General features: G+C 44.2%; 1 protein-coding gene across 1 annotated transcript; it reads left to right on the forward strand.

Moving 5' to 3' along the window:
* The first annotated feature begins 738 nt into the window (after positions 1-738).
* LOC120737657 lies at positions 739-18,812 on the forward strand. The gene is made up of 9 exons (XM_040038496.1): positions 739-1,033; positions 6,612-6,900; positions 7,615-7,674; positions 12,001-12,029; positions 13,229-13,321; positions 16,158-16,178; positions 16,275-16,700; positions 17,537-17,767; positions 18,235-18,812. The coding sequence occupies exons 2-9, from the start codon at positions 6,612-6,614 to the stop codon at positions 18,493-18,495; spliced, it is 1,410 nt and encodes a 469-aa protein (XP_039894430.1). The 5' UTR covers positions 739-1,033; the 3' UTR covers positions 18,496-18,812.
* Positions 18,813-27,837: the final 9,025 nt, after the last annotated feature.

The following is a 27,837-nucleotide window of genomic DNA, read 5'->3' on the forward strand; positions in this document are numbered from 1 at the left end:
ATGCATCCATATGAAGGCATCTACTTCAGCCTGAAAATCAAAGCCAGTCTTTCTTTAATGCATGTTTTCTGATTAAATGTTCTGATTTTGTCTGATTGCAACTTGTTGTCAGATTTATTATCGTTGGAAAGTGTACACTTAACCTCCTAAGACCCGAACTCTTTCATGGCATGCACTTTTAATTTCTCTTTGCTTTTTGGATTGACTGGGACCTGATGAATGTAAAAACAAAGAACCAGATTACCAGATTTTCTTTACCTGATATTTGTTTCTGATAAAAACGAGGTCCACATATGAACCATTCATTTTAAATTTCGATAGAACAGTAGCTGTATAATGTCCTCGTAAGTGGATATCAGGCCCTTGTAGAGGAAGATTTAGTATTTTGGTCTAGACAACCCAAAATGTGATGTCCACATGTGTGGACGCAGGTCCTAGGAGGTTAAACAAGTTTTAAAGGTCTTCTTGTGCAGAAATAAGACGAAGCTCCAGCTGTTCACACTCTGCATGCAGTGTTAGAGCAGAACTCCTCAAACAACTTGTCCGGTTTTTCTCATTTTTGTTCCAGACAGTTTCTCACATCTAGCACATTCAATTTAATTGAAGTGTTTAACGTTTAGCATCTAACAGTATATTTATGATGTACTTGTGTCACACTAACATCACCTGCTGCTTTGCCTCGACCCTCCGTTCCAGACTAACATACGAGGGGTCATAGAGTAATCTCGTATCTGCCTCGTGCTGCTCGTCACTCGGGCAGTCTGGCGCATTGAAGGGTGCAGAACTTTACTTACGGTGGTACCGGCCAGCTGTAATGATCTAGGGAGCTTCTAGCAGAGATGTAGCTTGGTACCAGGAAACTGTTTGAGGCCCTCAGGCCAGTGGCAGTATGTTCCCGACTCCACCCTCTCCCTTTGTAAGTGGCATGTTTGACTTTGTTTAAACAAATCTAAACACGACAGCAGCTGAAGTGGATCTCTGTGAGTAACAAAGGAGGAAGAAAATATATAGAGAGGAGAAAAGCAGGGCAGAGGTGAGTGGAACAGATAAGGAGAAACATCTGAACATCTAAATAACTTCACATTATTCCTTTAACTTTAGTTTCGCAGGGCAGCCCAACTCAGGTCACTGTGACAGTGGGATTCTGTCTTTTTTGTGGTGACCAGAGGTGGGAGGTTACTGTCTGTACTTGAGTATTTTACTTTTACTACATGTTTAAACAAATATATGTACTTTCTACTCCTCACATTTTAAAACAGGCTTGTTACTTTCGGTTCAACACATTTGAGGGGAGCTATTGTTTCACGTCCCTGCAAACCTTCAAACTGTGCGCCTAAACACAAACGCACGAGAGGCAGTGCTGCTGTTGTATTAATCACCAGGAGATGTGACATACAAAGAGATAAAAGAGGCAAAACTGTGTGCCACAGTCAGGGCTAAAAGTGAGCCGGTGTTTTTATTAGGTGTGCCAATGTAACAGGACTTTTCATGCTTCTGATTTGCCCTCCTTACAACCTGATAGATCCTGTTCACAACTGACCTGGCAGTCATGTCGTCAGTATTTACTTCAGTCCAACTGAAAGCTGTTGGCAGTTATTTTCAGTTGGTGAATTTAAATGTATGGGAAGTAGGGATGGGTATCGAAAACCGGTTCTTGTTGATGCTGGCAGTTCTCGCTGCAGTCTACCAGTAGCGTCTCCTTTCAGGCCAGGATAGACGAATGTCACCGAGCAGTGACTCAGTTTGTGGTCAAAGGCTTGCACCCATTTGCCACAGCAGATGATTTTCAGTAAGTGGATGTGTTTAATTGTAGGCAGGGACATTGCTGGATATTCTAGTGTAATTGCTACAGAATAAGCAACAGAGCCGTAAGCGTAAACCTGCTCGGGAGCAGGCTTACTTTATGTAAACAGGATTAGATCGCGGCCACGCAGGTATGTCCGCTTCATTTATACGAAAGCAACAGCGATATTCCACCACTGTTTCACCATAAATAAATACACTCAACAAAAATATAAACGCAACACCTTTGTTACTGCTCCCATTCCCCATGGGATGGACGTAGAGACTTAAAATTCATTCCAGATACACAATATAACCATCCCTCCCAAACAGTGGTCACAAATCAGTCCAAATGTGTGGTAGTGGGCACATCTGCTATATTGAGATAATCCATCCCACCTCACAGGTGTGCCACATCAGGATGCTGATCTGACATCATGAGTAGTGCACAGGTGTACCTCAGACTGCCCACAACAAAAGGCCACCCTGGAATGTGCAGTTTTTTGCGCTATTGGGGGTCTGGGGACCCAGAACCGGTCAGTATCTGGTGTGACCACCATTTGCCTCATGCAGTGCAACACATCGTCGCATGGAGTCTATCAGATTGTCAATTGTGGCCTGTGGAATATTGGTCCACTCCACTTCAATGGCTGTGCGAGGTTGTTGGATATTCGTGGGAACTGGTACACGCTGTCGTATACGCCGGTCAAGCACATCCCGAACATGCTCAATGGGTGACATGTCCGGTGAGTATGCTGGCCATGCAAGAACTGGGACATTCTCAGCTGCCATCTGCCCTGAACAATGTGAACCATGATTCATCCGTGAAGCGCACACCTCTCCAACGTGCCAGACGCCATCGAATGTGAGCATTTGCCCACACAAGTCTGTTACGGCGACGAGCTGGAGTCAGGTCAAGACCCCGATGAGGACGACGGGCATGCAGTTGAGCGTCCCTGAGACGGTTTCTGACAGTTTGTGCAGAAATTGTTTGGTTGTGCAAACCAATTGTTCCAGCAGCTGTCTGGGTGGCTGGTCTCAGACGATCTTGGAGGTGAACCTGCTGGATGTGGAGGTCCTGGGCTGGTGTGGTTACACGAGGTCTGCGGTTGTGAGGCCGGTTGGATGTGCTGCCATATTCTCTGAAACGCCTGTGGAGACGGCTTATGGTTGAGAAATGAACATTCAATGCACGGGCGACAGATCTGGTTGACATTCCTGCTGTCAGCATGCCAATTGCACGCTCCCTCATTGCTTGTGGCATCTGTGGCATTTTGCTGTGAGACAAAACTGCACATTCCAGGGTGGCCTTTTGTTGTGGGCAGTCTGAGGTACACCTGTGCACTACTCATGATGTCAGATCAGCATCCTGATGTGGCACACCTGTGAGGTGGGATGGATTATCTCAATATAGCAGATGTGCCCACTACCACACATTTGGACTGATTTGTTACCACTGTTTGGGAGGGATGGTTATATTGTGTATCTGGAATGAATTTTAGGTCTCTACGTCCATCCCATGGGGAATGGGAGCAGTAACAAAGGTGTTGCGTTTATATTTTTGTTGAGTGTAACATCAATGTAACTAAAGATAATGCAGTACTTGATCCATTTATTGATGTCACACAAATACATACAGGTCATTTCCTAAAAAAGGGAAATGTACTATTAACATTCTATTACATGTATGTGATTATTCCAGATGTAATTCATATTTCAGAGTAGTAATTGTAAATCACTTCGTGTAATCAAGATGAGAGACCACGGCTATAAAAGCGAAGGTGGATTTGGGAAGTCTGTCGCAGCCATGTCCTGTCCGTTTACGCGAGCCACCCATTGCAGAAGGTGCAAGATTGATAAGGAGAGTTTTCAGAATTCAGCGTATATTGCGGGACAGACAGGATCCTTTAGCTCAGCGCGACAGTGTGCTCATAGAGAGATATCGATATTCCCGTGAGGGTATTATTTACTTAACCAACTTGTTGACGAGGGGGTGCAGGACCACCACCTGTCTTTTTTTGCTCTGCCCTTTTCTTGGTTGCTGTTATGAACAAACAAACAGATTATTCCAGGGTCTCTTTCCAAGAGACTAAAAGCAATATAAGTGATAAATATTACCATTCTGTAGAATATTCTTATATTTCACTTTTACTTGTTCCCATGTTCTAGTGGGTCCTGTTGTGGCTCTAATGTGTAAGGGGATATAATATAACATAATATAATATAATGTAATATAATATTGGATAATATAGTGTGATATAATAAATCTACCCTACCGCCTACTGGTGTTGGCCAGAGGGGCCGATGGCGCGATATGGCAGCCTCGCTTCTGTCAGTCTGCCCCAGGGCAGCTGTGGCTACAACCGTAGCTGCTTCCACCAGTGTGTGAATGTGAGAGTGACTGAATAGTGGTATTGTCATGCGCTTTGGGTGCCTTGAAAAGCGCTATATCAATCCACTCCATTATTATTGTTATTATTAAATTACTTACAAGTTTAATTTGTCGGCAACTTTCTGCCAGCCCTCTCTTCTTGCTTTTGCAGCCTTTGCAGTGTTCCCTTGCGTTCTGATTAAACTCTGAAACTCCTGAAATCCCTCACTCAAGGGTTCTTGCTCTGCTGCCGAAAAATACCGAGCCGAGCGCGCTCCTTCGGCATTTTCGCCGACCAATCAGAGGGTTGCCGATCAATGTTTCTACTATCGATGCGTAGCCCCTTTTACGACACCCAGTGATCTCACATTACTTCATCCAGCTGTACTAATCGTCAACAGCAGGTGTGTTCGGGGAACCGGATTAGCGAGCTCACGGTTAGCGCGATGATTTGGTCTTGGATGTGTCATTTGATCTTGGATGTAGTAAGCGACGTACGAAGAACGGGCCCCAGAACTTTGTGCCATCCGAAACTGAATTTGAATAAGTTAAATTTGAATTTGAATTGCTCAGATTGAATCTGAATTGTAACTTGAGTAAATGCTTTTTAAAACTGAATTTGAATTAGCCTAATTTGAAATTCAATTTATTGGTTTAAAAATGATCATCACTAAATTGAAACTGAATTTTACATTATGAAATTGAATTAATTTGAAATTGTATTCCATCCTTCTTTACATTTAATTATGCTTTCAGTTTCACTTCTCACCATTCAATTTCAGTTCTTAAATTCAGTGTTTTGGGTCAAACATTCGGTAGTGATGGGATTTCCGGCTCGTTTTAGAGAACCGGCTCTTTTGGCCCGGCTCACTAAAAAGAGCCGGGTTTTTTTGTTGCTTTAATTAATTAATTAAAGCAACAAAATTAATAAATTTTGTTTATTTTGCAGCAAGCAAAATACAAGCAAGGCACAAGGCTTGTAAACAAATGTAAACAAATGATAACCTAACAGTAACTGTTATGCTTCTTGTAGTTGTTAGCTAAAAAGGCTAATTTAGCTTAGTTTGCCCTGGGTTCAGCTTTGACAAATATGATCAACTGTTTTTAGTAGATTTCCAAAGTTGTCATCTTGGACCCTCTCAGAGCCCCACATGCTTGCAGAGACCCCTACAGTAGGGAAACATGCAAAAGAATGTCCAGACCATTGTATTTTAGCTTGATTTATGTCTTACACAGCATCCCAACACTTTAGCTAACTTAATAACTCTAGCTAAAGTGAATAGTTAGTCTAATTCACCAGTGCAGCATTACTGGATCACCCCTGTTTGAAATGATATGATATATGACTCTCAATGTGTTTAAACAGACTGTTTTACAGCTGATCAAAAGTTTAGGACCACACCTCCCAAAAACCCAGTAAACCCCCAGAAATCAAAGTTCAAAACAGGAACTCAGTAATGAGCAGCTCCACCGTTATTGTAGATCACTTCAAAAATTTGTTGTGGCATGCTTGATGCAAACGTTTCCATGAGACGAGTGGGAACATTTCTCCAAGGGATGAAGACGTCCACACGAAGGACATCTACTGTCTGGAACTGTGTTTTCCATTTTTGTAAATTTCCCTTGCCTTCCATCCCCAAAGGTTCTCAGTTTGATTTAGATCAGGAGAACATGCAGGATGGTCCAAAAGAGTGATGTTATGCTCCTGAAAGAAGTCCCTTGTCCTGCAGCATTGTGTACTGTAGGGTTGTCCTGATTAAAAACAGTGACTACCTGACAGGAAATGACAATGACTCCACATTTTTGCAGATTTGGCCTTTTAAAGACATGTGATCCTAAACTTTTTATCAGCTGTAATCCAACCTGTTTCAGTTTAAATGTTGTTGTCAATTAACTGCATGCTCAAAAAATGTTTTGTTTCACTCCCATTTCTTCTTGTTGTTAAGATCCAACCACGAAAAATATGCATTTTTCAATTGGTCTTAAACTTTTGATCAGGACTGTATCTGTATTTCTACTGTCAAATTCTTTCATATTTCATAAAGACATGACTTTCAGACAGTGTTAATCTGCTTTTTTTGGCCTGCTACTTACACTGCACACTATGCTGAGAAAGGTTACCAACATGTTCTTAAGCCATCTGAGAAATATCGTCTCTCCGGCATGTTCTGGGTTTGTCCCAGGACCTCCTCCTGGTATGACATGACTCACCTAGGATTCATCTTAGTCATTACTCGAATCAACCTCAACTGAAACTCTGCCTATGACTGCAACCCAGTCCACAATGCACCAAACGACCCCTCCTGCAAGTGGTGGGCCTGCTGCATTGCCAGTGCACAGAGGAGAGATCGATCTATCTATCTATCTATCTATAATGTCAAATCTTGATATAAATACCCAGTTATCATATCTGTCAGATAAAGGTGGTAGAGTAAGAGAGGCACTATTTCTCTTTCAGATGTGGCCAATTTCAATGAATGAGTGGAAAACAGCTCTGACAGCCATTCTGAAGCAGCTAGACAACCCACAGTACGACAAAATGTTGGAAATAGTGCAAATCCCCAAACAGAGGAAGACTGCTAAGTTCAGAGAACAGCTGCCCCAAAAAATCATTGAGCACCACGGACTGAAAAAATCTATTTGCAAAATCAGAGATGCAATGGATCAGATTCCACGGAGGGATCATGCAGTCCAGAACCTGCTGCTCCCCTTCGTTGAACAACTGAAGAATGGACCAAAAACTGAGGGTGAGTTCACATAGTTAAGTATTCTTTATGCCAGGCTTCTAGAAACAGGTTTTGAGCTTGGAAATTAACTTTGACTTACAATGTTATCGCTTGAACTAACCATTGAAGCCTGATATTTTATTCAGTGCTTTTTTTTAACTCAGCGGAGACATGATTAGATGGTGGGGGTCAGGTGTGTGAGTCAGCCTCTCCTGACACCACACCCTGAACCCACTGCTCCACCCCTCACCTGCAGCTGAGCCACAAACCACACCCACCACAAAAAAAGCAAAAACCTAAATTACAAATGTGAGTGTGAGAGGTGTGTCCTACCTCTAGTACCATGTTAGCTGGGACAGGCTCCAGTTCCTCTGCGATGCTGATAAGGATAAACTGAAGATGACAGATTGATGGATGGCATATAATTTTATGCTAAACTTGATAGGTTTATATAATCCATAGGCTCCCCTTTGGATTATGTGACAACAGTCAAGTCATTTAGGGATGTCACTGTAATAATTTGTTGCGTGTCACACATTTCTCAACAGGAAATCCAAACCAAAGCAAACTTTATGTATTTAAATACATTTTATATAACTTGGGTATCTTGACAAAAGTCAAATTAAAGATGCAGAGCAAACAGTCTAAATCTTGAATTATTATTCAGTGAAAACCATCTGTTAGCATATACAACCCTTAAAATCTGTGTTCAACTTTTTAAAATGTCAATTTCAGGGAAGAAGAGGAAACACAGTGAAAGGGATTCAAAATCAGCAGACAAGAAGCTTGAATTCGGTACGTAACAACACGTAAAGGGGTCACAGTGGGTCTGCTGTGGTCTGAAACTTCCACCTTTCAATGTGCTTTGGAGCGTTCATGAGATAAACATTCTACCATCACCTATCCCAAAGTGGGGTGCGCAGAGCCATTGCAGGGGGTGGGGGGGGGTGGGGGGGGCGCGGTATGAAAAGGGGAAAAAGAAAAACAACGCTTGGACACTGCTAGCATCATGGACAGGTTTTTGACGGGGCTCCCACACAAACGCAGAGCAGGAGATGAAGCATCGCTGAATATGTTTCCAAACCAACTTCATTCTAAGCCAAAGACTAGAAAATATGGTGAAGCAAATCTGTCCTTTGGCTTCACCTGCACAGGTGCAGAGGTAGGTCTCCCTGCAGGATTGGTTTTCCCTGCGTCAGGAGCAGCGCTGGGCTCTTCAAATCACGGACAAACAGGATCCCACATTCTTGATTTTTAGTTCACAAACACTTGTTGTAATGACTAACTACTCCTGACATGTTGGAGATGTTTGCTCTTTATACAGTAAAGTTACAGCAGGATACAAATAACATCAGGCTGATCCTGCCACCGTTTGTTCCCTCGGTTCAAATCACAGACTTACAGGATCCCACAGCTGTTTATGTTTTTGAACCCATTTTGCACAGAGAGGCATTTTTTGAAAACAGCAATGTTGAATATTATTACACAGGAAAAAACAACTACACGTAAAATAATCACAGCGTGACGCCTCTGCCTTTGTAAATGGAGGGACAGTAACTGCGTGTAAAACCTGCAGACAGTCAGATTAACAGTAACAGTATTTTGTCTCTGTCATTGTAGAAATTCATCTCATGTAAACAATAACGTGGCGCACAGCGTGTTACTAACGTGTTACTTTGTAAAACAAAGGGGGGCCTAGCAAAAAAAAGTTCGGGAACCACTGACGACCTCTGGTCTTGACGAGCTCTGGGCCATGGCCAGTGAACTCCTCCACAGGCTCTTGACGAGCTAATTACATTAAAGCGTTTAACACAATAGTGCCCTGCAGACTGTTCACAAAGCTGAGGGATCTGGGACTTAACAGCCATCTGTGTGCATGGGTGTTGGACTTCCTCACTGGCAGAACTCAGGTGGTGAGAGTGGGCAGGTGCTTCTCCAACAGCATCACCATCAACACAGGAGCACCTCAGGGATGTGTCCTCTCGCCACTGCTCTACTCCCTCTACACTTCAGACTGTGTGGCCACCCATGGCTCCAACACCATTGTGAAGTTTGCTGACGACACAGTGGTGTTGGGTGCCATCTCCAACAACGATGAGGCGGCCTACATGGATGAAGTGAAGAATCTGGCATCGTGGTGCCAGGACAACCACCTCCAGCTGAACGTCAGCAAGACCAAGGAGCTGGTGGTGGACTTCAGAAGGGGTCAGCACAGAGACTACAAGCTCATTATCATCAATGGAGCTCCAGTGGAGAGGGTGCAGTCCTTCAAGTATCTTGGTGTCCACATCTCCTCAGACCTGACATGGGCTGCCCACATTCAGGTCCAGACCAAAAAGGCTAGGCAGCGCCTGTATCACCTACGACAACTGAGGAAGTTCAGGGTCTCTCCAAAGATCCTCAGGATTTTCTATACAGGCGCTGTGGAGAGCATCCTCACACAGAACATGACATTGTGGTTCGGGAACAGCTGTGTGAAGGACCAAAAAGCTCTCCAGAGAGTGATCCGTACAGCAGAACGCTGCTGCAGGATTGCTCTCCCCCCGCTTCAGGACACCTACACCAGGAGATGCCGGACTAGAGCAGATACTGAAGGACCCGTCCCATCCTGGCAACAAACTGTTCCAACTTCTGCAATCTGGTAGAAGGTTCCGCATTTTCCGGGCAAGGACAGAGAGACTCAAGAGGAGCTTCTATCCCCAAGCCATCCGTCCCCTAAACACACACACACCCGCCCTCTCACATCATCTATAATTGACTGAGACAGGACTCTTCCAGACACTAAACCAAGGAACAATGTACATTTCAATTCCTTTAATTTTAAATATGTTTATATTGTCTATCCTGTAAAATAGTCAGATATCTATTCATATTAATGTACAGAATTTACCTGCTGGCTGCTACTACTGCACATTCACCCAATGTATATACTACATATATATATATATATATAAAAAAACACCCAGCACGCCCCTGCAGGCGGTTTATCCTTCAAGCTCGGGTCCTCTACCAGAGGCCTGGGAGCTTGAGGGTCCTGCGCAGTATCTTAGCTGTTCCCAGGACTGCGCTCTTCTGGACAGAGATCTCCGATGTTATTCCCGGGATCTGCTGGAGCCACTCGCCTAGCTTGGGAGTCACCGCACCTAGTGCTCCGATTACCACGGGGACCACCGTTACCTTCACCCTCCACATCCTCTCGAGCTCTTCTCTGAGCCCTTGGTATTTCTCCAGCTTCTCGTGTTCCTTCTTCCTGATATTGCTGTCATTCGGAACCGCTACATCGATCACTACGGCCGTCTTCTTCTGTTTGTCTACCACCACTATGTCCGGTTGGTTAGCCACCACCATTTTGTCCGTCTGTATCTGGAAGTCCCACAGGATCTTAGCTCGGTCATTCTCCACCACCCTTGGGGGCATCTCCCATTTTGACCTCGGGACTTCCAGGTTATACTCGGCACAGATGTTCCTGTACACTATGCCGGCCACTTGGTTATGGCGTTCCATGTATGCCTTGCCTGCTAGCATCTTGCACCCTGCTGTTATGTGCTGGATTGTCTCTGGGGCCTCTTTACACAGCCTGCACCTGGGGTCTTGCCTGGTGTGATAGACCCCAGCCTCTACGGATCTTGTACTCAGAGCTTGTTCTTGTGCTGCCATGATTAGTGCCTCTGTGCTGTCTTTCAGTCCAGCTTTGTCCAGCCACTGGTAGGATTTCTGGATATCAGCCACCTCCTCTATCTGCCGGTGGTACATACCGTGCAGGGGCCTGTCCTTCCATGATGGTTCCTCATCTCCCTCCTCTTTCTTGGGTTTCTGCTGCCTGAGGTATTCACTGAGCACTCGGTCAGTTGGGGCCATCTTCCCAATGTATTCTTGGATGTTCGTTGTCTCATCCTGGACTGTGGTGCTGACACTCACCAGTCCCCGGCCCCCTTCCTTCCGCTTAGCGTACAGCCTCAGGGTGCTGGACTTGGGGTGAAACCCTCCATGCATGGTAAGGAGCTTTCTTGTCTTTATGTCAGTGGCTTCTATCTCCTCCTTTGGCCAGCCTATTACCCCAGCAGGGTACCTGATCACGGGCAGGGCGTACGTGTTGATGGCCCGGATCTTGTTCTTACCATTCAGCTGACTCCTCAGGACTTGCCTGACCCTCTGCAGGTACTTGGTGGTTGCAGCCTTCCTAGCGGCCTCTTCATGGTTCCCATTTGCCTGCGGGATCCCCAGGTACTTGTAACTGTCCTCTATGTCTGCAATGTTGCCTTCTGGTAGTTCAATCCCCTCAGTTCTGACTACCTTCCCTCTCTTTGTTACCATCCGACTACACTTCTCCAGTCCGAACGACATTCCAATGTCATTGCTGTATAGCCTGGTAGTGTGGATCAGTGAATCGATGTCTCGTTCACTCTTGGCATACAGTTTGATGTCATCCATGTACAGGAGGTGGCTGACAACTGCTCCGTTCCGTAGTCGGTATCCGTAGCCAGTCTTGTTAATGATCTCACTGAGGGGGTTCAGGCCTATGCAGAACAGCAGTGGGGACAGAGCATCTCCTTGGTAGATCCCGCACTTGATGGTGACTTGTGCTATGGGCTTGGAGTTGGCCTCTAGTGTTGTACGCCACATCCCCATTGAGTTCCTGATGAAGGCTCTTAGGGTCCCATTGATCTTGTACAATTCTAGGCATTCCAGTATCCAGCTGTGGGGCATTGAGTCATAGGCCTTCTTGTAATCAATCCAGGCAGTGCACAGGTTGGTCAGTCTGGTCTTGCAGTCTCGGCTGACTGTTCTGTCTACCAGTAGCTGGTGTTTTGCGCCTCTGGTATTTTTGCCAATTCCTTTCTGTGTCCCGCTGATGTATTGACCCATGTGCATCTTCACTTGGCACATATATATATATATATATAATGTTCTTCCTCTACACCCCCCCCCCCCCCCCCAATTTTTTTTGCACATGCCGAGGAGCGTGCCAGGCTACATTTCACTGTGTGTTATACTTGTATAACTATACATGTGACAAATAATAAAGAACCTTGAACCTTGAACCTTGAAAACAACAGAAACTCATTTGTCTTTTACAAGTTTCACCTCAAACCAAAAGTAACACAGTTTCTTCTTTTAAAGGTCAGCGGAAAAGCTTCCAGCGTGACAAGGTAAGAGGCAAATCATCATCCAGATAGACCATTCTGTTAGAGCAAAGATGTGGAATATTCTTGAATGGCCAAGTCAATCAGCTGGTCTTAACCCAACTGAGAATTTCACTTGAAGACTAAACTTCAGACAGAAAGGCCCACAAACAAACAGCAACTGAGAGCTGCTGCAGTAACACTGGCAGAGCATGAACAAAGAGGAAACCCAGGATACGGTGATGAGTTCAAGACTTCAGGCTGTCATCAGGTTTTCCACCAAGTATGAGAAACGAACATTTTATTGTCAGTCATTTAATTTGTCCAAATACTTTTGAGTCCCTGAAATTAAGAGATTGTGTTAAAAATATTTTTGGACCTGACTGTGGTAACCATCTATTATTCAGGTTATATTTTCTTTTCACTGCCCGTTTTATTACCCTGCACATGAGCTTGTGTTTTCATTTGTTTGGATGTTCCTGCTCAACCAGTGAATACACTCTCGTATAAACCTTAAAGAGGTCAGCTTTAGAGCCCTCCTCATTCCAATATTCTTACCTGGGAGGACCTTTTTAAAATTGCAGGAATACATTTTCATGCTTTAATATTTAAACAAACTAGTCCGAGGGCCAGTTTAGCTCAGTGTGAACTGTTTACCACAGAGGTTGAATGCAGCCATCTGGGTTGGATTCAAACCTGCAGCCCTTTGCCGTCGGCTCCTTGCAGTCATATCTGGTAAAAGGCAAAAACTGCCCCAAAAGATAAACCAGATTTGTTTGATATGATACAGGATGTCCTCTTAATCACTGTGTAAGGCTTTAACTTGAACGCCGATTTTGATCAGTTTGTGTTATAAAGTGTGAATGATGCCAGTCTGATGACGACGGCGTCATGTTTTCAGATTAATCGAGCACAGTAAGGTGAATGTGGCTGGACGACAGATTTAACGTTCAAACCATGAACAGCTCAAAAGTCAGACTGGGTCCAAACCAGAACCCTGACCCCTGCCTCTGTAAACCGCAGCAGCTGCTGAGATCTGACTGCTGCTGGTTTAACTGCTGACTGTTTGATATTAAATTCATCCACAAAGTGCTCGATTGGTTTTCCACTCAAACGTCATTCTGGTTTAAATGTCTGACAGACACCAGAAACCCAAATGTTCCGTTTATTCAAACTGCCATGATCTGCCAGCTCATCTTTAAGCTTTGTGATGGTGGTTTGTTCAGGTTGCGCTTGTTGGACCACTGGAGCCCAAAAGGAAGAAGACCGGTTCCAGCGATCCAGCCCCAGAAGCAACTCCAGCTGCTGAAACTTCAAAGGTAGCGGCTGAAAGTCACTGTATGGAACTGAACCAGCCTCAACAACACTCAACAACAACACAACAACACAGCTGGGGGGCACAGGTCTTGAGGACGAGGGGACTCACTCCGTCTGGTCCAGCAGACTTGCCTGAGTGAAGTCTCCTCATTTGCATCTCTACCTGGTATTGAGTGAAGGTGATGGGTGGGGGAGGGGTGTCAGGACTCTCACAGGAGGCAACAGCGCCATGTGAAGAGAGAGGCTGGCACAGTGGTGTGGCTCTGGATTCCAGGCTGACTACAGGTGAGGTTGTGGGGGTGTGAGCAGACACTGTGGTGTCGAATCTATTGAAAAACGGATTCAACTCATTGGCTCTATTCTCACCTCCCTCAGCTCCCCTGCTGTTGGTTGGCCTGAATCCAGTGATGGTCTTCATGCCCCTCCACACCTCTCTCATGCTGTTCTGCTGGAGTTTCCACTCCAGCTTCCTCCTGTAATTGTCCTTAGCCTCTCTGATCTTGTCCTTTAGTAACACCTGGATCTTCCTCACCTCCTCTTTGTTGCCCCCTCTGAAAGCCCTCTTCTTCTTGTTGAGGAGGGCTTTGATGTCCTTAGTCACCCACGGCTTGTTATTTGGGTAACAATGAACAGTCTGAGCTGGAACAATGGAGTCGGTGCAGAAAGTTATGTAGTCTGTGATACACTCAGTAAGCCCATTGATGTCCTCGCCGTGAGGCTCACAGAGTGTTTCCCAGTCGGTCACCTCGAAACAGCCCTGTAGTTCTGCTAAGGCCTCCTCTGACCACCTCCTAACGGTCCTGGTGGTCACAGGTTCCCTCCTCACAATTGGCACATAGCGGGGGGTGAGGTGAATCAGGTTATGATCTGACCTACCAAGTGGGGGGAGGGAGGAGGAGCTGTATGCATCCTTGACGTTAGCATACAGTAAGTCTAAAGTTTTCTCTCCCCTGGTGGGACAGTCCACATATTGTCTGAATGTTGGTAGTGTATTGTCCAGTGATACATGGTTGAAGTCACCCGAGATCACAATAAAGGCACTCGGGCGCTGAGTCTGTAGCCGAGCTATGGCAGAGTGGATAGTGTCACATGCAGCTGTGGGGTTAGCAGAGGGAGGAACATAAACAGCCACCAAGATGGCGTGAGAGAATTCCCTGGGTAAATAATACGGCCTGAGTCCAACAGCACAGTTCAGTGTCCGGGCAACAAATCCTTTCTTTGATTGTTATGTTGGCAGGGTTACACCACCGGTTGTTAACTAAAACAGCAAGCCCACCTCCTTTCCGCTTACCGCTAGCGATGCTGTCCGTATCCGCCCGAACAGTGTGGAAGCCTTCCACGGAAGCATTCTCATCGGGAATGTCCTGGTGCAGCCATGATTCGGTGAAACACATCAGGCTACACTCTCGGTATTCCCTCTGACTCCGTACCAGTGCTGAGAGCTCATCGATTTTATTTGCCAACGATCGCACATTTCCCATCACGATAGACGGCAGACACGGTTTAAACCTCCTCCTCGCTTCGAGCCTCCGCTGTCTCACCATCTCCTTCTTTCTTCTCTTCTGTCCTTGACCTCTGCATCCCCGATGTGTTTTCCTCCAAATTTCAGCTGGTACTTCTGTGGGCCTGGCCAGCGAGCCGGCCGGCATCAGGGCGATCAGCTGATCTCTGGAGTAAACAGTCCGTGAGTGTAGGAGATGTGCCGCGGTCCCGTTCCTTGATAAAAGTAACAGTTCCACGGCCACCAGAAGAACAAAAACTCTCTCAATCCACATGATTGAGTAAGAGATAGAAAACGGAGGAAAATACAAGTCAGAAAAAAAAGAATACGTAAGAAAAAAGAGCTAAACTAAGAAAAAAGCAGGAGCGACTGTAACAGGCTGCACACTGGTTCGCGCATGCGCACAAGGAGAGCGGTTTGCCGACTTTGACGCCCAGAAATGTCGATTTGAACTGCTCAGTAATCCTTTTGCAGTTGACGTGGCAAAAGCACCAACAAACCTCCAAATGGAGCTGATTGAACTCCAGTGTAGTGACACGCTGAAATCAAAGTATGAAGCTGTGGGCGCTTCACAATTTCCACATTTCATCCCTGACACAATGCCTGGGCTCCGCACCCACGCTGCTCAGGTGCAGTCCTTGTTCGGCAGCAATTACCTATGTGAGCAACTATTCTCCTCAATGAAGATGGCCAAAACATCTCACAGGAGACGTCTGAACGATGAACACCTTCACTCGATCCTGAGGATTTCCTCAGCTCAGAGCCTGAGCCCAGACATTGAGGAACTAGCATCCAAGAAGAGATGCCAGGTATCTGGCTTGGACGCATCAGAGTAGATCAGTGTGTAGCAAACTGAGCTATAATTACCATTTTCTTTGTGCAATTTGTCTTGCTACTCCCAGACATGGGCTTGAATGGTTTCACGTTTAATGATATTTTTATTAGTTAAGTGGTTTATTATTGTTATTTTATTTTTACTTTTATTATTAGCCTGGGGAAAAAGTTTACTGCTAAAATTTAAATCAGAAGGCTGCAAATACAATTTTTATTTAAGAAATGCATTCCAGTGATATGTTATTTAATTGGAATTTCAATTTTGCATGTGTGCAATATTAAGTTATATAAGTTATATATCGTTCAGTATTAAGCGTTGCTTATTCCATATTCAGTTTTTCAGCAAAACTTATTTGAGTTTGTAAGAAAAGGTTCCTTGTTATATCTGGAGGAAGATTTTTTTCAATAAATATTAATTTTAGCCCGCGACTTTGTTCCAGTTTTGAATTTTGGCCCACTGTATATTTGAGTTTGACACCCCTGGTTTAACTCTTTCTTTTCAGGAGATAAAAATCCCTTCATGGGTGAGTGAATTTTTGAGTTTTCATTGGATGATCACAGCATCTGACTTGTTTTGTGATGTAAGCTTGTCTGCGAGCTGACTCTCCATCTGCCTGCAGAGGAAATCCATCCGTGATGTAAAGATCAGCGGTGACCTTGGAAACAAAGTCATAGCTGGCAAAGTTCTGGCGAAATCTGTTCTGCGTACATATGAAACCAATAAAAAGGAGAAGAAGTTTTTCTTTTACCTGGGAGTGGCTGATGAAACAGGCAGCATTAAAGTGATGGTGTATGGAAGAGAGCGCTATCAGCATTTCCAGGAGAAGAGCTGCTACCTGTTCAGAAATGTCATCATGGACAAAAATGTTGTCATGAAAGTGACCACCAAGTGCGTCATATCAAAGACAGCAGCTATTGATGTTCCTGAGAATGTGGAGATGGAAGCTCAGATGTTCGGTTATTCCCAGACTCCAGTTTGCTCCATCGAACAGGCCATCGGATCAGCGGAGAAGACATTAGTGAGTGTTGAAGGAACAGTAAGAGAGGTAAGTGTGACCTGAATATGCTGCAGTGAAGCTGTGAGGGCGCTCGTCATGTTTAGCTTAGTGTCCTGCTGAAGGCTGTGAAACTCTGATGACATCAACCTTTAAACTAACCTTTAATAGTCTTTGAGTGAAATGGACGGAGGTAGGACTGGGTGATATGACCCAAAATTCATATCTCGATATTTTTTAGCTGGATGGCGATATACGATATATCTCGATCTTCTTTTTTTTTTAAGCCATAAAGTAAGAATAAAAAGAGTTTAGTCACAGCTGTGTCCCAGATGTCACACAGGCACTTTTATTAACATACAGCGTAGATGCACATGAAAAATTACTCAAAAATAAATTATGAGCATTTATTAAATAATAATGCTCCATAAATAAAACAATGTTTTTTTGCATGACAAAGAGCTCCCAACTGTGCAGTCAAACTGTAAACTAACAGACGCTGAGCATAATAACAAAGATTTCACAGCTGCTCTGTTCCCAACTTCTACTGCGTGACTGACAGCCTGGAGTTTGAAATCCTCTTTTATAACGTAACATAGACTATATCGATATAAACGATATTGTCACATCTTATATCTCATAGAAAAATATATCGATATTTTTTTAAAAACTATATCGCCCAGTCCTAGATGGAGGTTCTTCTTGTTATTACATGAGTCAAACTCTGGCGCCGAGCAATGAAGCCATCACAGTGGCAACAGCTAAAGTTCCTCTAACAGCAGCTTGAGGCTGAATTTGTGATTCCAAACTTCACAGCAGAAATAAACATGCACAGGAGAGTTGTTGGTCTCTGAGCTATTGTCATGTTGTGTTGTTGGTTTGTTCAGATCGGCTCTGTTGAAACCGTCAAACTGAAGAACAAACGGAGAAAGAAAGACAAGCGAGAGTTCCAACTTGAGGACGGCACAGGCTCCATCTGGATCACTTTGTGGGGCGAAGACATCAAACAGCTCAGAGGAAAATCACCTGGAGACTCTGTCAGGGTGGTCAATGTAGAGACAAATCACTACAATGATTCAGTATCGCTGAACTCAACAGATTTCACCAGAATTTTTAAGGTAATTTCTGATTCTGGCTTCAGTTTGAAATGTGTTTTATATTTGGTATTGATTCAAAGCAGAGACTGTCAGCTTTGATCTCCTACTGGAACATTTCCTCACTGTTGTTGAGTCTCTGCTCTCTAGTTAATCCAGCCGTACCTGTTCTAAGTGTCCCCACCAGGTGGTTCACTGTGAGGGTCTCCCTGTGGTCCGACAGACTCATCTCCACCATCTTGGACTCCAGCTGGTGACATCAGTCTTTGCTCTGCTCTGTGAGCTGGAGTGTGACTCCAGAACACGTTCATGTGCTGTTACCTGAGCAGAACCAGGACTGTCTGCTGCAGGACAAGATGGTGGATTTGAAGTTCTTCTGCAGGATGAGACTCACTATGAAATCATCATTGCTCACTTTTTTAAATAAACAGTTCTTCAGTTTTATTGGTTCAACATGTCCTGATCTCTACGGTCAATCTGGTGTTTTGCAGGTTCAAAGTTCCACAGTCGAGAACGTCACAATCGAGATCATTGGGATCAAAGACGCCAAGAAGACTGAAACAGAGGTGGATGCACAGATCGGCAGCGGAGAGGTGCAGTCCTTTGTGGTGACTTCATCCCTGCTGGCAAAAGCGTTTAGTGTCAGACTGGAGGGCGACTTTGAGGACAGACTGCTGGAGAAAATGCCGTTCTCAGCAGATGTAGAAATAAAGGGAAACAAGATCATGAAGATTAAAGCGAAGGAGAAGTAAAGATGAGTTCCAGTGTTCAGGCTGCGGCTGCAGAGTCTGAACTGGATTCATGACATTTGAGCAGATTTTGAGTTTCAATAAAAAATGTAAATCTCTCTTGAATCAGTTTTATATTCCGAATCATGAAATGTGTGCTGTTTCTTTCTTCTTTCCTAACTGGTTATTCTGATTTTTCTTGTCCTCTTTTTTCCTGTGTGTAAGAACTGTATGTTTATATTCATGTTGTCAGTGCTGTAATGCAGTAGATTCTCATAATTAATCATAACTAATGGCTCTGATGTTGAGGATGATGGAATGTTTATGTTGGAATAAAAAAAGCTCTGATTTAACTGTTTGTTCTGTAAATCTGTTTACAAAATCCTCCTGTGTCTGATTTCCTGTCACAGGAAAAGCAACAGTCAGCAGTAAAGTGACACAGATCCTCGTGCAGACAGAAAGCAGGGCGAGCACTCGTGGGGCTCAGAGGCAGTGAGCTCAGCTCTGTTGTGTGACTCTTTCCCAGCTCTCTGCTTCCATGGAGTCTCCTCATGGTGCCGGCACACCGTGGATTTTCCACCATGAAATATCATTACCATCCTTTATCTCAGTCTTGCTGTGTGTTAAGCTTCCTCCTTTAGTTGTTTTGAGATTAGTCAGGAAGTAAACACTAAAAAAGACAACATTCAAAATACAAAGATGCAGTTATAACGTAAACTGTAGGACAAACAGTAAAGGAGCAAAACTAGAGGAGAGTGAAGCCGTCAAAGAAATATTCAACCTACAGGGTGGGCCACTTATATGGATACAGCGTAATAACATGGGAATGGTTGGTGATACTAAAGTCCTGTTTGTGGCACATTAGTATATGTGAGGGGGCAAACTCCTCAAGATGGGCGGTGACCATGGTGGCCATTTAGAAGTCGGCCATATTGGATACAACTTCTGTTTTTTTCAATAGGAAGAGGGCCATGTGACACATCAGACTTATTGGTAATGTCACAAGAACAACAATGGTGTGCTTGGTTTCAACGTAACTTTATTGATTGATATTGATCAATATTGTTTATATGGACAGCAAGTTCCCCCCCCCCAAAAAAGTACACATGTAAAACTGCGGTGTTAAGCGATGCGGTTGAAAAATTTGGGTGCGCCGAAGAAAAAAAAGTTAGGCGCACCAGTGCAACCGTCGCAAAAAGTTAGTCTAGAGCTCTGCCCTAGAACTCTGTTGCATAATCCTGTCCGCGCCATTCAAGTTCATGTGTCCTGTGTTCATGGTCTGCCGTGTTAACCATAGTTTTCCGTGTTTGTAAACAGTGTTCCCTCATTGTTGTAGATAATTCCCTCACTCACTCCCCTGTAAATAACCAAATCTGTCAGCAGGACAAAACTACAGCAGAAAACAAGTAAAAGTGAGTATTCTATGAATATTTTATCATCGTTGTACAGCTGTAAAATTCATCTAGTTCAAAGAATTCTTCTTTTGCTTCTTTTTTCAAAAAAAAAAAAAAAAGCTCAGTGTGAACAGATAACTTTAACTCAGATTTAAAATCTGAAAGTCAGTGAGGTAATGGATTACTCACCAAAGAGGGATAATGCAGTCCACAAACACCTGCAGCCCAGCATGGACAGACTAAAGGACAGAGAGGATGAGGCCAACAAAGGTAGATAACAGAAAATATAATGTGCAATATTGCAATATTTATATGCATTACAATTAGAATCTATGCATTCATTTCTAAATCGTAGAAGTTGGATACGGAAGAAGTGGCTCTTTATGGATCAGAGTGTTGGGTGCCCACCGCAAGGCACGAAGAGGCCCTCCACACAATGGAAATGCGGATGCTACGATGGTGCCTGGGCCTAACACGATGTGACCACGTCATGAACATCGACATCCGAAAGCAGCTAGGCATCACGGGGAAGATGCAAGGAGCGTGACTGCGATGGTATGGGCATGTGGTCAGAAGTGACGAGAACTCGATGGCAAGAACAGCGCTGCGACTCAGGCCCCAAGGCTGGCGACCAAGAGGCAGACCAAGAAGGCGATGGATGGACCAAATCAAAGACGACGTAAGGAAGATTGGTGGCAACCTGAACAACGTCCTTAAATGGAGGTGGCTTTGCAGAAAAGCGGACCCCACAGTGCAGGAATAACGCTAGGAGGAAGAAGGAAATTTTAAGGTTTGATGAGCACAAACAATTTTATTCTAAAATGATTCAAGAAAAAATGAAAGACACTGGTTTGAAAATAATTTAAACACTAAATTTAAATAAAAAAAGACCCACAGGGGAAAATGGTAAAGAAATTTAAGATCAACATTTACACAAGGCGTGGGGGGCGGAGCCATTAGTGCACATAGCAGAGGTAACGAGGACATCTGTGAAGGCCCCACAGGTCCATCCAGACGACATCTGCATCACAGCAGCAGCACGCTCTATAGGAAAAGAGACATGAAAACATCTGGAGCAACTACGAGCCTCCAACAAGCAGGAGAGGGGAACACTTGACTTTAAAACTACAGCATTTGATCTCAGTTTGAATCATTTGACAATCACTGTGTTCATTTGTTTTTCAGAAAAGAAGAGGAAACAGAGTGAAACTGATTCAGACTCACAGATGAAAAAGACTGACGCTGGTAGGTTACTCACACACAGATTTCTATCTATCTATCTATCTATCTATCTATCTGTGGCATGAATAAGGCACGGCGGGACCACGGAGCAACGTTCAGAGCCAACTTTATTTGATTCACGTCACACCACACACACCCCAACTCCTGAGTCCCCATGTTTTAACACGGCGGGCGTGATTGCGGATGCCGTGCAGGTGCGTCCGCAGACCACGCCCCACCACATACCCCCATCGCCCGATTGAGGCCGGGGAGCAATCTGGCCGAACATACTCCACCACCCCATCCCCCCGCGAACTGGGGCGAGACTCGGCCTGGCCAAGCAACGGGGGAGCGTCCATTCTGGTGGCCGCCCGAACATCCAGCGGCAACGGCGAAGCTGGTCCGGAGGTCGGCCGCGTAGCAAGCGGACACGGTAGAGCTGGGCGATATAAGATTTTTTCATATCACGATATGTTTTTTTCATTTCAGGCGATAACGATATCTATCACGATATAAGCCAAATAACTATATTTGTAAGATTTAAATGTGCCGTTGCTCACAAGTAAAATGTGAAATAATCAGCAGCTTGTTTTTATTTAAATATTTATTTCCCATAAAGAGGACGGTAAGAAACGAGTAAGGTAAGCGACCCATGTTGTAGGTGACGTCAGACGCCGGAGATTTGGCGGAATTTAAAAAAAAAAAAAAAAGCAAATGGTAGCATAGAGTTTAACAAAGGTTTTTCAAGCTTCAGTATTACCAAATATACTAATCGATTGTCATATAACTAACAACATCTGTTCTATCATCTCTAACACCCTGGAGGACAACGGGGAGAGTTTAGACGCTCTCCAAGATTACATCGACCGCTGTTTTCAAGATTTAGTAATGAAGAAGGCCCAGAGTACATACTCCCCGACCAAAATTGAGACGCCGTCATCGAAGAGATGTCGCACGGCAGACTCCCCCGGTACAACATCGCCTGCCGGCAAAGACATCGCAGACATCCTGGAGTCAATCGACAAGCGATTGTCCAGTTTCGATGCGAGGCTGGCCCTGGTGGAGATTTTACACCGGGAATTTAAATCTCTGAGAGAATCCCTGGAATTCAGCCAGCAGCAGGTGGAAACGCTTGCCGCTGAAAATGCCACGCTACGGGAGTCGGTCAAATCTCTCACCGATAACGTGACCCAGCTAAACATTGAAAATAAAAAAATAAAAGAGTCCGTTATCGATCTACAAGCCCGTAGCATGAGAGATAATCTTGTGTTCTCTGGTATTCCAGAATCTACCGGAGAGGATGCGGAGGCAACGGTGAAAAGCTTCATCAAAATCCACCTGAAGCTGCCGGAGGACACCGTAAAGAACATCAACTTCGATAGAGTACATCGCTTGGGGGGCGTTCGGTCGCGGACCGGGAGACCACGGCCTATTGTGGCCAAATTCGGGCAATTCAAACAGAAGGAACAGGTGAAGAGTCGCGGCAGAGAGCTGAAAGGAACGGACTTCAGCGTGAACGACCAGTTCCCCAAAGAGATCCTGGAACGACGCAAGGTCCTGTTCCCAGTTTGACGTAGCTTTATCCAGAAAGGCTCCCGTGCTGTCATCGCTGTGGACCGGCTCTACGTGGACGGACAGCTATACCGCGACCCCGGCACCACACCGTGGTTATATTGACTGCACTCCAGATAAGAAACCGCTACACTCTTTTCTTATTCATTCACACTTTCTCCTTTAACATTTGTTTAACCTAGTAATATCAGTATGATGTCATAGCAGATATAACACCGTCACCCTCCGTCATTACTTTAATTGGAATGTTTCCGTTTCGTTTCTTTTTTTTTGTTGTTGCTCACAGTTCATGTGGTTTCTTTCTTTCTCTTGTCTTTCACTGCTGTGATCACCTACTTCCCCACTCACCTACAAACAACACCCTCTATTTCTCCATATTTTCACACCACGATCACGCAAACACATCCGCTCAACGGCAGCACATTCACAACAGCCTCACAGCACGCACAGACTTGCAGGACACATAACACAAGCCACGCTTGTTCATATTAGTGAATATTCACACACATAGTCAGACTTATGGAGCCTCTCACCACACTTTTTTTTCTCTTTCTATTTACAAACAAGGGATGTTTCCACATTCTCTCCACCCGTCTAAACGAAACACCCAGCTTACATCATTAGACATACACACACAATTATGGGCATGCTGAGGTTTGTCACATGGAATGTAAATGGAGCTGGCACCAGAGGAAAGAGGTTAAAGATATTTAACCAGCTTAAAAAACTACAGGCAGATGTTGTTTTCTTACAAGAAACTCACAGACCTGTCACAGGTTTAAACGAACTTAAAACACCTGAGTTTCCTAACGTGTTTGCAGCCTGTTATAATTCTAGACAACGGGGAGTAGCAATTTTAATACATAAAAATGTTAATTTTACAGTACTCGATACAGTTATAGATCCAGAGGGTAGATTTCTAATTATTAAACTATCAATATTGAACAAAAAACTATGTATTGTAAGTATATATGGTCCAAATGTTGATGATCCCTCATTCTTCCACGGATTCTTTAGTTCACTCTCTGAACACCTCGATTGCACACTCATTCTTGGCGGTGACCTCAACCTTGGACTAAATGAAGAAATGGATAGGCTCAACACAACAGGAACTCAGCGCAATTGGCAATCCACAAATATAATCAAACAGTATATGAGCGACTTTGGCCTTCGCGATGCATGGCGCTCCCTTCACCCCAACAGCAAGGAATATACTTTTTTCTCGCATGTCCATCACTCTTACTCTCGTCTGGATTATTTTCTGGTCAGCAGCTCACTGCTGAGTGACATTTCAGACACTGAGATTCACCCTATAGCTGTCAGCGATCATGCTCCTGTATCTTTAACACTAATGCACAAGAATAATACTACGCCAAGTAAAAACTGGAGATTTAATACATCACTGCTTAAAGATGAAGACTTTATTAAATATTTTAAAAAGGAATGGACTTCATATTTAGACTTTAATGACACTCCCGGAATATCTGCTTCTGTTCTATGGGAAGCAGGGAAAGCTGTGATGAGAGGTAAAATAATTTCTTTCTCATCACACAAAAAGAAAGAAGAAAACAAAAATATTCAGGAATTAGAAAAAACCATCAAATCACTAGAAGAAGCCTACGCGTGCGACCAAGATCAGGAAACATTGAACAAAATATGCAAGACAAAACTAGAATTAAATGAAACTATTAATAAAAAAACACAATTCCTTGTACAAAGACTTCGCTTGCAGAATTTTGAACACAGTAACAAATCAGGTCGATTTCTTGCTAACCAGTTAAAAATAAAGAAAGAAAAAACAACTATATGTCCTGCTAAGGTTTTATCGGGGAACACAATATATGACCCTGGAAGAATAAACAACATTTTTAGGGATTTCTATGAAACTTTATACTCACCACAAATAAACCCATCTAAAAACGAAATTGATCAGTTTCTTGACAACGTAACTCTCCCAAAATTACTAGACAGTCAAGCAATGGAACTGGATTCGCCACTGACGCCAAGTGAATTCCAGGAAGCCCTGATAAGTATGCCCAATAATAAGGCTCCAGGTCCAGACGGCTTCCCTGCAGAATTCTACAAAGAATTCTGGACAATTCTGGCACCAATATTCCACGGAATGTTGCAGGAAATCGAGGAAAATGGCAGACTACCACCAAATATGAATTCTGCCAACATTAGTCTCCTGCTAAAACCAGGCAAAGACCCTTTATTTCCCTCAAGCTATCGTCCAATTTCTCTTTTAAATGTAGACCTTAAAATAATCTGCAAAGCTCTCTCAAAGAGATTAGAGAAAATAACCCCCCTCTTAATTCATCCTGACCAAACTGGTTTCATAAAAGGTCGGCACTCCTCAACAAACACTCGTAGATTACTTAATTTAATAGACTACTCATACAATAAAAACGTTGAAACCATAATATTATCTCTAGATGCAGAAAAAGCATTTGACAGAGTTAACTGGAAATTTTTATTCGCAACTTTACACAAATTTGGTTTCGGAAACTCTTTCATAAACTGGCTAAGAATATTATACAATTCCCCAACAGCTCGTATCAGAACAAATGACCAGACATCCTCCAGCTTCTGTCTCCTGAGGGGCACCAGGCAGGGATGCCCACTCTCCCCTTCACTTTTTGCAATTTTTATCGAACCTCTAGCAGCAGCATTTAGACAGGCTACAACAATTAAGGGCATAAAATGTAAGAACATAGAACATAAAATCAGTCTCTATGTGGATGATGTGTTGCTTTTTCTGCAAAACACACAAACCAACCTCTCTGAGGTAATTACTCTAATAAACTGGTTTTCAAGAGTTTCAGATTATTCAATTAACTGGCCAAAATCTACAGTTCTCCCCATTAACTGCTCCTTCCATAATTCTTCCTCTGCCCCACTGCAATCCGGAAATATTAAATATTTAGGTATTAATGTTTCTCCTAAGCTTTCAGACTTAACTAAATTAAATCACATCCCACTTCTAAAGAAAGTAGAAGGCGATCTGACTAGATGGAAATCTTTACCCATATCACTCATGGGAAGGGTCGCCACTATAAAAATGATGATCTTGCCAAAAATAAATTACTTATTTTTGATGATCCCTAACAAACCATCACAAGATTGGTTCAGATCTCTGGATTCATATATTTCCAAATTCCTTTGGAAAGATAAACCCCCGCGTATCAGCTTAAAAACGCTACAAAGAACCAAGGATAGAGGAGGATTAGACCTGCCTAATTTTCACCAATACTTCTTAGCCAACAGGCTTCAGTTCATCTCAGAATGGTCAAAACATACCTTCCTAGATGAGCCCTGGCTAGATGTTGAACAGGCACTATGCAAGGATCTAGAGATTTCAGACCTACCATTTATTAGCTCAGACATCAAAAGACATGAATGCTTTATAAGTATCAACATCAGCTTCTCTCTGACAGCATGGTGGGAGTTTCTAAAAATAACGGAGTCTTCATTAATCCCATGTAAACGTACACCTATCTGGAACAACCCTGACATATTACAAAACAATAATATGATTAATTTCCCAGAATGGAGTTGTAAAGGAATTAAATACTTAGAACATATATTAGAGGGAACAGAATTTATCCCATTTGACAGACTAGTTGCACAATATGGGATCAACAAGAAATTTTTTTTAGAATATCAACAAATTAAATCCATAATAAAAAAGAAATTTAACCTCAGTCAAGTTGAATTACAAACACCACCAAGTGCGGCACATTTCCTTACTCTTAAATCCCCCAAATTATTATCTAAAATATACAGAACACTTTCTAAATTAGATAAATCAATATCCCTTCCTATTGCAAAGTGGGAAGCAGATTTATCAGTCAGTTTAGACCAAAACTTCTGGTCTCAGATTTGCTTAAAAACTTTTAAATTGATTAAAAATCCCAGTCTGCAATTAATACAATACAAAATACTACATAGAGTGCACTATACAGGTCATCGGATGTTCAAGATGGGCTTTACATCTTCCAACAACTGCTCACACTGTCAAAGCAATACACCAGACAATTACATTCACGCTCTTTGGTTCTGTCCACCAGTGCAGAAGTTTTGGCGCGAGATATGTGAAGACTTATCGAAGTGTCTGAAATGTAACATTCCAACTTCCCCCTTAGTGTGTTTGTTGGGCAGCTTAGATAATGTCACTTCAGAAAAGAATATAGCCCATATGGTTTTCACTGCCCTATGCATAGCCAAGAAAACTGTCCTCATGAACTGGAAAAATAAAAACAATCTTAATTCTAACCAATATAGAAATTATCTATTAGATTACATTAGTCTTGATACAGCCTCTGCCACCACATCAGATCAATTGCTCTGGGCTCCTTTGATCGGCTCCATCACCTAGTGAGGGTGGGGGGTCATAGTTTGGTCCCGCCTTCAATGTTGTGATTGGTGTGGGGGTAGGGACAGGCTTATGGCGTCGGGGGGTTCCCCGGAGGCATCTTCCTTGGGGGGCTCAACCCGGGGTAGCGGTCATGTCCGGTTGGGGGCTCTTTTCTGACTGTTTCCTCGTGGCTGCGTGCAGCGGGGCTAGGGGAGGGTCTGTGCTGATGGACGTGGGTTACTGACCTGGTAGCCTGGCTGCCCCTGGGTGGGTCCGGGATGGGCGTGAGGGTCTGGGGGCGCTCCATCTCTGGGCCGGGACCCTGGCTGGGCCTCGGGGCCTTGGGTCCTGGTTTGTGTGTTGCCGGGGTTGTGGGCGGGTGGGTGCATGGGGGCCCATCCCTGGCGCAGGGTGCCGCCGGTGTGTCGAGCCACCTGGGGGGCTCTTCAACCGGTGGGGAAGATTGTCACACCTTGCAGGAGCTTTCCTCCCCTCAGGAACTCTCTGCAGGAGGGGGAGATACAGGAGAGGTGGAGGAAGATCTCAGCCTGGGTGTTTATTGTCTTATGTAGTCTGGAAGATGAGTGGATGGTGGGGTGGGTGCAGTTTTCTCTGTGGTGGGGTTGGGTGGACTGTCCCGGGCTCTGTGGGGCCGGGGGGCGCTGCTGCGCTGGGCCCCGGTCTGGATGGGCCTGGGCCCCCTTTTCCCTGGCGGGTCGCGGAGTATGGGAGTGCCTACTGGGGTCAGCGGGGGAGCTGGCCCCAGGGAGGGATCACCTGCCCCTCCCTTCCTTCCCTCCCCATCTCCAGCTGCCTCCCTCC

Source organism: Simochromis diagramma, unplaced genomic scaffold (assembly GCF_900408965.1).
Source record: "Simochromis diagramma unplaced genomic scaffold, fSimDia1.1 OVJJ01000323.1, whole genome shotgun sequence".
NCBI classification, from domain to species: Eukaryota; Metazoa; Chordata; class Actinopteri; order Cichliformes; family Cichlidae; genus Simochromis; species Simochromis diagramma.

What these genes read in the sequence shown, in the direction of transcription:
- LOC120737657 (XM_040038496.1), top strand. Translation starts at nt 6,612, where the DNA reads ATGTGGCCAATTTCAATGAATGAGTGGAAAACAGCTCTGACAGCCATT. An exon ending in TTGAAGGAACAGTAAGAGAG is followed by an intron (nt 16,701 to 17,536) that starts GTAAGTGTGACC and finishes TGGTTTGTTCAG; the next exon opens with ATCGGCTCTGTTGAAACCGT. An exon ending in ATTTCACCAGAATTTTTAAG is followed by an intron (nt 17,768 to 18,234) that starts GTAATTTCTGAT and finishes GGTGTTTTGCAG; the next exon opens with GTTCAAAGTTCCACAGTCGA.